The sequence below is a fragment of the Aedes aegypti genome, chromosome 2, assembly GCF_002204515.2.
Source record: "Aedes aegypti strain LVP_AGWG chromosome 2, AaegL5.0 Primary Assembly, whole genome shotgun sequence".
Classification (NCBI taxonomy): domain Eukaryota; kingdom Metazoa; phylum Arthropoda; class Insecta; order Diptera; family Culicidae; genus Aedes; species Aedes aegypti.
Genome location: NC_035108.1, coordinates 415,018,133 through 415,029,972, shown reverse-complemented (window position 1 = coordinate 415,029,972; position 11,840 = coordinate 415,018,133). Strand labels below are relative to the sequence as shown.

General features: G+C 40.8%; 1 protein-coding gene across 1 annotated transcript; it reads right to left on the bottom strand.

The window, feature by feature from the left end:
- Positions 1-5,512: 5,512 nt before the first annotated feature.
- On the bottom strand, positions 5,513-6,989 carry LOC5567958 (37 kDa salivary gland allergen Aed a 2). The gene is made up of 5 exons (XM_001657729.2): positions 6,873-6,989; positions 6,598-6,813; positions 6,319-6,537; positions 6,062-6,256; positions 5,513-6,006 (listed from the first exon to the last, which is right to left on the bottom strand). Exons 1-5 carry the CDS (start codon positions 6,915-6,917, stop codon positions 5,716-5,718), a joined length of 966 nt encoding a protein of 321 aa, XP_001657779.1. The 5' UTR covers positions 6,918-6,989; the 3' UTR covers positions 5,513-5,715.
- Positions 6,990-11,840: the final 4,851 nt, after the last annotated feature.

Here is an 11,840-nt window from a genome sequence, read left to right as displayed (position 1 = left end):
GGTGAAGATGCAAGCAAAACCGCGAATGTACAAAATCACAAATCTAGAGAAGCAAACAACCTGCTGAAAATTCACCTAACTGGTCACTCGCTGGTGTTGACCAATCGATCAAATTTTCAGCGCGAACGAATGTCAAGTTCTCTAGATTTATGCTTTTGAAAATTCGAGGTTTGGGAGAAGCAATTGTAATAATACCTTATCCATTATCAAATTCCACTCATTATAAAGATTTGAAAATATTTCTTTTTTTCACATATTTCAAAAATATACAGTGCGCAGTCGAAAAAAACAATGAAGCTTCATTGGTCCTCTCAAACTCGATTTTTGGGTTGGTAAAAATTAAGATAACGTATTACTTTAAGGCGTGGAAATAGGACTGTTTCTCAAATTTGTTGTCTAGAAGATATCATTCACAGAAAATAAAATCTCCTGTTTCACAACCATAGCAGCTAATTGAAATTGAAGATTTTTAATTTTACCATTTACTTGTTTTAATAATGATCTAATCTTGACTCATACTATCGACAGCGAATGCACACTTCTTCGTAGCTATTAAACAGCCAGCTTATTTAACTTTTACACATATTTAACTTAACATTTGCACAACTTTTCAGAATTCGATATATTGTTGACTGTTATTATTGGCAAAAGAGTTCCAATATCAAACTATTAAAATTTCAAAACATTCCTCTTGCGTTTCTTCTAGTAAAAAAATTGAAACTCTTGCAGGCATCTTGCAAAGAGCTTTTTGATAGATTCCTCAGGGTTTTATTTCGTTGTTCCTACAACGTTTTACAGATTCCAAAAATTCTTGGGAACCTTTTCCACAAACCTGATACTGTCCTTGTATAATTTTCACAGAGTATTCCATCAAGTGTTTTGGGTTTAAAAGCAAAACAAAAAAAGAAGTAAAACGTAAAAAGTAAAAGTACTGAAAACTCTAGAAGTGAAACAATAAGAGTTCTTATGGAGTTTTCAGCAAAGAGTCCTCCTCAGCATGCCTTATCCAGGAAGTTTTCAATACATGTCTTCAGTTATTTCCACTCAACTTCCTTCAAGAATCACACCCCAAATACTTAAAAGGATTATATCAAGGACACAATCTAGTTTGCTCTCTCAGGAATCGACTTAGGATTATTGCAAAGATTTTTAATCATTCATTCATTTCATTATTTTCAAATTCATCCAACTCCTTGTCATCTGGGCAATTTCTCTGAACATTATTCTATGATTCAATCATAATTCATTTCATGAATTTCATCATAATTCTTCCTCAGATCCGTTTCATATGGATTTTTGTTTTTTCAAGAGATGATTATTGAAATATATTCAATGCATTGCAATGGTGTATCCATAAATCGTTGAGAAATACACCTGAAAAAAACTGTTAGGGTTTGTTGAAGTTTTTCTTCTTGGATTCATTAAGGATTAAAAATTTTAAGCTCTTCTATAATATAGTCATTTCCTTAAAGAACTTGAAATGTATGAAATTACCACATTTCTGAGAAAAAAAAACTTTTCGGGGAAATGTTCTATTCGGAAAACGGGGTATTCGGAGAACTGACATTCGAAAAAAAGTAGCACAGCCGTATAAAAACGTAACAGAGATTTATAAGTCCAAACATGTTTCAACATCTGCAAGTAGAGTTTCCATTTTCCCGAGACTTAACTTCCCGGGAAACGGGAAATAAAGTTGCTATTTCCCGGGAAATTCCGAGAAATTCTCAAAACCGTGAAAATTGCGCAAATTTGATTTGAGATTTTCTTTGTTTTAGCCAGTAAATTTTAAGAAAAATTTCTCTCTTTCTGAATAATTTGTTTATGTATCTCAAAAAAAAAAACTGTTGGTTGTTTATAACATTGAGCAAAAACTCATATGGAGTTTATTCTTGACAAGTTCAAATAATATTCACCAACATTGAATGAACCCAACCAACATTTTTGTTGAATAAAAGTTGAATAAACCACTCTCGAGCATACTTTAGCTGAATAAACTGTTATTCAGCTACTAATGTTTCTTGGGAATCCTTCCAAGCACTTGAATGAAAACCAACTAGAGTCTTATATTGAAAGTTGCGACTGTTACATCCATGAAAACTTTATAAGCAGCCCTGTCGTTCTGCTTGGTCGTGCCAAGTCGACGACAAAGAAGCTTTTCTCAGATGTTTTTCTTAATGCCATTATTTACAAATTCAAGCTTTATCATCGACCTGGTGTAACTTGACTTTGTTTCATGTACATCAGCTGCATCTTAACGCTCTGTAGTACATCATTTAATAATTCCAAGCTGTATAAACGCCCTGGAGTAATTTGACCTTATCTCATATAGATCAGTTGCATCTTAACGCCTTGTGGCATATCAATTGTAAAGTACTTGACCTTATTTCTTGTAGATCAGGTGCATCTTAACGCCCATCTTTAGTGAAAATTCCAAGATTTATCAACGCCTTAGTGTAATTCGACTTTTTTCACGTAGATCAGATGCATCCTAACGTCCTCTAGAATGACATTTGCTAAAGCTGTAGTAACGCCCGGGAATAATCTAACTTTATTTCACACAGTTCTTTGCGAATATCACCGTTCTTTGAGAATATCACCCAGGTTACCAAAATGTACGTATAACTAAATCACCTGGAGGCTTTGCACGTGCAACATTTCACTTAAGATGTAACGAAAAGGCCTTCTACGTACAAAAGTGGAGGCGATATACGTGCATACATTTTGTGATGAATAATAGCATACAATGTGAGTGTATAAATTGTCTACCGAACTAACCTGTTATATAATACGATTTAACTTATGATAACAAATGTTGATTTGACAGCTTCTACGAATTGATTCGACTGACTTTGTACGAGTGTACGGGACGAAACAAAATGAACAAATTAACTCAGAAAAAAAGTTTGTTTTGTGCGAGGAAACTCATCAATCTGACGATTTTATCCATCGTTGTAAACTTGAACTTTGATGCGACTTCTGGTTGTCTGGGCAGTAAAAATTTCCGAGCTGTATCAAAGCCCTGGAGTATTTTGACTTTCTCCTATATGGGTCAAGTGCACCTCATCGCCATGTAGGACATCAATCGAAACTTCCCAGTTTTATCAACGCCCTGGAGTGACTTGAACATTTTCTTCTGAACGCCCTCTATGACATAATTCGTTCAAGCTGTATTAACGCTCTAGAGTAATTTGACATTATTCCGTAAAGATCTTTGCGAGATATGGATTATCTCCGAGTTGTATCATCGCCCTGGACTTATTTCACTTTACAAAATAGAGTAATTTAACCTTGTTTCAAATAGATCAGCTGCATCTTAACGCCCTGTAGGACATCAATTCCAAGCTGTATAAACGCCCCGGAGTAATCTGACTTCATCCTATGTTGACCAGGTGCATCGTAACGCACTGTAGAACATCAATTGTAAATGACAATGTATCAATGCCCTGGAGTAATTTGGCTTTTTCTTATGTAGATCCAACGATCTTAACGCCTTATATGGAATCAATCGAAATTGTCAAGCTGGACGACCTGGACTACTTTGACCTTGTTTCATGTAGATCAGCTACACCTTAACACCTTGTGTGACATCGATTGCAAATTCGAAGCGGTATCTATGCGCTGGAGTAATTTTATATTTCCTATGAATATCTGGTGCATTTTCACGCCAAGAATCAATTCAAAATTCTAAGCTATATCGACACGTAGTAATTCGACCTTATTCCACGTAGATTAAGTGAATTTTGAATATCAATGAATGCATGAATGATATCAATTGGAAACTTCAAGCTTTACTGACGCATTAATGTAATGTAGTGTCTGCATCTTAACGCCTTGTATCAATTGAAAATACCAAGCTGTATCAAGGCCCTGGAATAATTTGATCCTATCATACACGTAGATCAGCTAAGCATGCTAGTTAAAGCGCCTTTGAGCTATATCAACGCTCCCCTCAAAAAAGGACGACGAAAAAGCTTAAATTTTACGACAACAGCGCTGTTTATAAGCCTACTAAATTCTTAAAAAAGATCCCTCGAAAAATCTGAATGAATTGAAAGGCAGCTATTTAAAAATGTTTTGTCGGGGGTCGGGGACGTAAAAGTTTATTTTTGAAGAAGCCTGCTGATAAATTCCGAATGGGTTTTATTAGCTTAGCTTAGCTTAGCTTAGACTGACTGCACATATCAATGGTTGCTATTCCGTGATTGACCGAAGTCAGTGAAAATGCACAAAGAATCAACTAGAAGTTCGGCTGGGATTGGCCATAATCTTCTTCAGTGTGCATAATTCAGTGCCTCTATTTATGCATGGTCAATAACGGCACCGGCCACGTCCTTACAGTCAGGTGGGATTGGGGGAAAGACTGTTAGTGTGTAACCTTTGCTATTTGGAGACCGTGTTTGCCTCTGCATCTCCACAAAGGTTACTGGGAGGGATGTTTGTTAATGGGAAGGATCGTTGGGTCACATGATTCACTTTGATAAGCGATTAGACCATGATAAATAATTATTTGTGAGATATATGTAAATATAATATTTTCATTTGATATGAACAATATCTATGTAGAGAAAAAATATGCCGACATTTGAGGTGACAAACCTTCAAAGTTTGTTGAAAAAAGAGAACCTTTTGGAAGTCTACACTTGAAGTGTCGAACCATTCAAAGTTTTTTTTTTAATTACAAAAATAAAGGTAAAAAGAAGAAGTTTTTAATAAAAAAAAATTTAGGCAGAAATAATTTGAGAATCAGAGTTTATGTCGACACTTACAGTGACGAACCATTCATATTTTTTTGAAAAATCATATTTACGTCTCACCTTATTAACGATTAAAGGTGCAGTCATACATATTTTATAGATTAGAAACAATAGCATGAAACGAGCTCACCAATTGATCCGTCATCCTTGAGCAGCAACAATCCTCTTTCAGCGTCACTCGTTTGCTTAGCTATATAAAAGCACTCAGAGAAAATAGACCCGTGAGGGAAAACAACTGACGACTGCTGGGGCTTTCTTGACGCACTCCCCAGGAGCAAGCGTCAATGTCGGAAGATCAAAAAGAACTAATCGAAAGCGGCACTTTTTCACTTTACTCGATCGACGCAGCACTTTTTCTCTTTCTCGATCGACGCGCGACATGTTTGATCCTGCCCTCATCGCCGGCTCCCGCAGGAACAAGCGTCAAGGTCGGAAGATCAAACACAACTCGATAAATTCCGAATGGTTTTTATTTTTCAAAAACTTTCATTCTCGAAAAACTCATGAAATACCGTTATTATTAGTAATCTGGACACTCGACTTTTTATATTTACCATTAAAAAGTTTTCATTTCAGAGGATCGTTTTAATAACATTTTTATTTTCCGATATCTATGAAAATTTGTATTGTTTCATTGCCTTAGACGTCTCTTTAATGGTTTGAAGATTCCAATTGATGATTTAATTTTTCGAATCATATATATTATCTGGAATGTGATCCAAAATATGTGAAGTATAAGGCACAAGCGAAAAAGAGTATTCAATTCAAAAATAACTTTAATTTTTCCTATTAACGGGTTTTCGGCTTCCCAAATTAAAATAATTTAAAGTTAACTACAACACTTACCAAATAAACAATATAAGTTAAAACCAATTTCCTCTGCATAATTATCATTATTTCTTTATTTAATTTTCTACTTCGATGAGACCATTAAATTGGAAGACATTTTCAATACACTATTCTATTGTGGGCACTGCTTACCATCGATTTCCATAACTTGGGACTGTACGGCCGGTTTGCTGTAAACTTGCTTCTTAGGCAAATTGAAGGCATAAATCTGTGACCGTACCTCACGATAGTCAAAAGCCTCCTTGAAATCATCCTTAACCGAAGACTCGACCAAACATTTGTAATAGTGCCATGATTTCTCTCCTGCGTTGCTTGGTTCTTTAGACTTGCAGTCATTCAAAACCTTTTCAAGTGCCTTCGTGTCTTTATTCACTTGCATAAAATCTCGCTTCACCTCTTCAGCCTGAAAGGGAATGTTGATAAGTATGAAGTTAACAAGAATTCCATCATTTTCTTACATCCAGTTCATTATTCTTCGTTATGTAGCGAATACCCTTCATCACGCAATCAGTGTGCTCCTTGAACAGCGCATCATCTAAGACAGTGTATTGCCTTATCTTACAAAGTTGCTGGCGCTTATCTGATCCAGCTGGGTAGTACTTGTTCTCACAAAACTCGAAGTAGGATTGCTTCTTCTGGCGAATGTCTTTTCCCTGAAGCAATTAATATGTTCATACGCACAATTGTTTCAATCGAATTACACGGAAACACTTACCAACTTCTCATAGAGGCCCTTGGTCAACTCCTTGTTTCCATGGAACAAGTTCTTGCTGGTGTCCTTATGCGCCTTATGAACAGGATCGTACGCTTTGAAAACAGCGGCACAGTCGTTATTTGTGGAAGGCAACTGTTGAACTGCGTTAGCATATGCTTCAACTTTGCTCTTTTCCCCCAAGGACGGATAAGCCTTAAATTGCTCCTGGATCACCGAGGCCTACAACAATTGAAGCGATGAAATTATCCAATTCCACCCGGATATCAACCACCAACTTACATCGAACTTTTGGGCTACCGGATCGTACAGACCTGTTCTTACCAGGACGCATTTGCCGAAACACTGAGTTGCGGGGCTGTCTACCGGTTCGTTAATCCATTCTTTCCATTTCGCTAACATTGGAAGTCGATTCGGTCCATCTTCCAAATTGTCTTCCATGCAGCGCGTAAAGGTGAACAGCATCTCCTCCGGATCAAATGGTCCCGTTGAGGCAACCTTAAATGGTAGAATGTTTCTGAAGAAACGAAGTGTTGAACGCACTTGGAACACCTTACCACGGAAAAGGTTGTAACTATTGCGAGTAATAGAGGCAGCTTCATTCTAGTGTTGTTCGTACAATCGGGATGAAGGTTAGACAGGCCTTATGCATTTTATATACAAAATGAATGTGATTTAGCAGACAGCTGATAACAGATAATAGATTTACACAAATATAAACAACCAGCAGAATGAGAAGACAGAAATGTGCAAAGCTGATCAAATCGTTCATATATACATGAATGTTTGCACACGTGAACAGTACTAACAAATGTTCAATATTATAAAGTACTATGGTGGATTTCAATTCATCTCTGAAGAGATCAATTACACTGCGCAACAAAAATGATATATTTGCGTGTCTCAAGGATCAAATTATGTGTTTCTAGTAGATTTACTTACTTACTTACTTATTTGGCTTTACATCAATTATCTTGATAAAGCCTCGCCAACAATATTTCGCCAATTCCCTCGGTTCATGGCCGCTTCTCTCCATCCTCGACTGTGACCCACGCTCTCCAGGTCCTGGTGTACCTGATCAATCCACCTAGCTCGCTGCGCCCCACGCCTTCTTGTTCCGACCGGATTCGTGGCGAACACCATCTTTACAGGGTTGTTGTCCGGCATTCTTGCAACATGCCCTGCCCAGCGTATCCTTCCAGCTTTAGCTACCTTCACGATACTGGGTTCGCCGTAGAGTTGAGCGAGCTCGTGGTTCATCCTTCGCCGCCACACGCCGTTCTCCTGCACGCCGCCGAAGATCGTCCTTAGCACTCGGCGTTCGAAAACCCCAAGAGCTTGCAAGTCCTCCTCGAGCATAGTCCACGCCTCATGCCCATAGAGGACTACCGGTCTTATGAGCGTTTTGTACATCGTGCATTTGGTGCGGGGGTGAATCTTTCTTGACCGCAGTTTCTTCTGGAGCCCATAGTAGGCACGACTTCCGCTGATGATGCGCCTTCGTATTTCCCGACTAACATTGTTGTCAGCCGTCAACAAGGATCCGAGGTAGACGAACTCGTCCACCACCTCGAAGGTATCCCCGTCTATCGTAACACTGCTTCCTAGGCGGGTCCTGTCGCGCTCAGTTCCGCCAACCAGCATGTACTTTGTTTTCGACGCATTCACCATTAGCCCGACTCTTGTTGCTTCGCGTTTCAGGCGGGTGAACAAATCTGCCACCGTTTCAAATTTTCTCCCAATAATATCCATGTCGTCCGCGAAGCAAACAAATTGTCCGGATCTCGTGAAAATCGTGCCTCGACTGTTAAGTCCGGCTCTCCGCATGACACCTTCAAGCGCAATACTGAACAACAGGCACGAAAGTCCATCGCCCTGTCGTAGTCCCCGCCGAGACTCGAACGAACTGGAGTGTTCGCCCGAGATCTTCACGCAGTTTTGCACACCGTCCATCGTTGCTCTGATCAATCTTGTGAGCTTCCCGGGAAAGCTGTTCTCGTCCATGATTTTCCATAGCTCTATGCGGTCGATACTATCGTATGCCGCCTTGAAATCGATGAACAAATGGTGCGTAGGGACCTGGTACTCACGGCATTTCTGGAGGATTTGCCGCACGGAAAAGATCTGGTCCGTTGTCGAGCGGCCGTCGATGAAACCTGCTTGATAACTTCCCACGAACTCGTTTGCTATAGGTGATAGACGACGGAAGAGAATCTGGGATAGCACTTTATAGGCGGCGTTTAGGATGGTGATTGCACGATAATTTTCACACTCCAGTTTGTCGCCCTTTTTGTAGATAGGGCATATAACGCCTTGCTTCCACTCCTCCGGTAGCTGTTCCGTTTCCCAGATTCTGACTATCAACCGATGCAGACAAGCGGCCAACCTGTCCGGGCCCATCTTGATGAGTTCGGCTCCGATACCATCCTTGCCAGCGGCTTTGTTGTTCTTGAGCTGTTGAATGGCATCCTTAACTTCCCCCATCGTGGGAGCTGGTTGATTTCCGCTATCCGCTGTGCTGACGTAGCCATCGCCTTCGCTGTCCTGACCTTCTGTGCCTGTGTTCTCTGCGCCATTCAGGTGTTCATCGTAGTGCTGCTTCCACCTTTCGATCACCTCGCGTCCGTCCGTCAAGATGCTCCCATCCTTATCCCGGCACATCTCAGCTCGCGGCACGAAGCCTTTGCGGGATGTGTTGAGCTTCTGATAGAACTTCCGCGTTTCTTGAGAACGGTACAGCAACTCCATCTCTTGGCATTCCACCTCTTCCAGGCGGCGCTTTTTGTCCCGGAATAGGCGGGTTTGCTGTTTCCGCTTCAGTCTGTATCGTTCCACGTTTTGCCGCGTACCATGCTGCAGCATTGCAGCCCGCGCTGCATTCTTCTCCTCTAAAACCTCTTGGCACTCCTCGTCGAACCAATCGTTTCTTGAGCTCCGTTCCACATATCCGACAACGCTTTCGGCAGCGTCGTTAATGGCTGCTTTGACTGTCCTCCAGCAGTCCTCAAGAGGGGCCCTATCGAGCTCGCCCTCATCCGGCAACGCTGCCTCAAGATGCTGCGCGTACGCATTGGCGACATCCGGTTGTTTCAGCCGCTCGAGATTGTACCGGGGCGGGCGTCGGTACCGTACATTGTTGATGACGGATAGTTTTGGGCGCAGTTTCACCATCACCAGGTAGTGGTCGGAGTCAATGTTGGCGCCACGATAGGTTCTGACGTCGGTTATGTCGGAGAAGTGCCGTCCATCGATCAAAACGTGGTCGATTTGCGATTCTGTCTGCTGAGGTGATCTCCAGGTGTACCGATACGGGAGGCTGTGCTGGAAATAGGTGCTACGAATGGCCATGTTCTTGGAGGCGGCAAAATCTATCAGTCGTAGGCCGTTCTCGTTCGTCAGCCGGTGGGCGCTGAACTTTCCAATCGTCGGTCTGAACTCCTCCTCCTGGCCAACCTGAGCATTCAAATCTCCTATGATGATCTTGACGTCGTGGCTTGGGCAGCGGTCGTACTCGCGTTCGAGCTGCGCGTAAAATGCGTCCTTGTCATCATCAGTGCTTCCGGAGTGTGGGCTATGCACGTTGATTATGCTGAAGTTAAAGAATCGGCCTTTGATTCTTAACTTGCACATTCGTTCATTGATCGGCCACCACCCGATCACGCGCCTTTGCATGTCACCCATCACTATAAAAGCTGTTCCCAGCTCGCGTGTGTTGCCGCAGCTCTGGTAGATGGTATGATTACCTCTAAACGTTCGCACCAATGCTCCTGTCCAGCACACCTCCTGCAGCGCTACGATGTCGAAACCGCGGGTCTTCAGTACATCGGAGAGTATGCGAGTACTTCCAATGAAGTTGAGAGATTTGCAGTTCCACGTACCGAGTTTCCAATCGCTAGTCCATTTTCGTCGCTGTGGTCTTTGCCGATTGTTCCGGTCCGTATTCTCTCGTTGACGTTCCTGTGCTGATGTGTTTTTACGGCTGGCTCGCAGGGCCTGACACCAACCCCCTAGATTTCCGGAGGACCATTCCCCCTAAATGTTCGGAGGGCCATAGTGCGCAGTTTAGCTTAGAGTCCTTCTCTGGCACTCGGACGATGATCAGCCGCCCCTGACATGGGGAACAGACGCTGTTGTGAGCCGCTCCTAACGTGGAGTACAGACGCTCCAGGTTTGCAACAGCAAACCCCCCCTTCCCTGTCAGCATACGACCAAAGTTCCCACCGGGGGTTGGTTACCCGATCTTCCCCAAGGTTACTCGTACCCCGGCCAGTACCACGAGGAGGTAGGGATAGGAGTTGCTGGGCAAGAGGCTAAGGACCGCACAAAGGGGTCTATTTTATTCCTGCAGGTACGCGAGGTACCAATGGTACGCCATGCCCAGCCATTTACCGCGCCTTCTAGTAGATTTGGGGTTGCTGAATCTAATGCCATTCTCAGAAAAGTTCCAGCACGTCAGGATTTTTAGCTACAGGTCGCCAAAGTTGTTGAAAACACTGGATTTATTGATATTTACATGAAATTTAAAATATGATTTATCCAAATTTTTCGTGATCTAATCCATCAAGCATGCAAAATAGGCCTTTAACTTTCATTTAAGATATAATTTGATTGAAATCGCACGGTTAAGTTTCGATTCAATCGATTTTTTCGACATACAAACAGTCTCCATACAAAACTTGTCGTTTCTTTTATATGGCAAAATACAATACTTTTATAAATCATCAAAAAATGACTTATGAGATTTAAAAATATTATGAACTTTGTTAATAAGTATTGTTATAGGGGGAGATCCCCCAGTACCGGACACTTAAGCCACTAAACTCATAATTCGACAAATATCATTTTTCTGTGCTCCTGTTACCCATTTATGATAAATATTATCGTTTTTATAGTGTATAAAAATAAATTTGAAAACATAAATATGAATTTTAACATTGCATTTTGATGATGTATTTTAGTACCAAATTGATCGATCTTGAAAGATGGCACCCAATACCGGACACGATCTGGAAATGCCTCGAATTCTGCAAATTTGAACATCATTGAATGTTTTTACTATAGGAAAGATAGATAATTGCCAATTGACTGCATTTGCAACATTTACAAGGACAATTTGAGTTTTTCTTAGTTTTCAAGATGTCCATCAAAAATCTCATTCATATATGATGGAAAATAGAACATTTTACGATGTTGTTCTGAATGTTCATTCTTCTTAATATTATTGCATGTTTGATACCATGATCGACTGAATCCATCAATAATTTATGTATTTTGAGACACTGGTGCAATAATAACAAAGATATCATATAACAAATAGAGCTGTCCGAAACTGGGAGACAGGAGGTGCTTAACTAAAATTTTAATTTGTCCATATTTAGTTCAATTATTGTACAAAATACATTCATACTATCAAATCAAGATCATGTTTGATGATGCTTGCGTGATCCAAAGTATTTTGTCATATTCAAAATAATTACTAAAAAGGCTCAAAATTAAGGCGATACGTCAATTTTTTAAAGATTTTC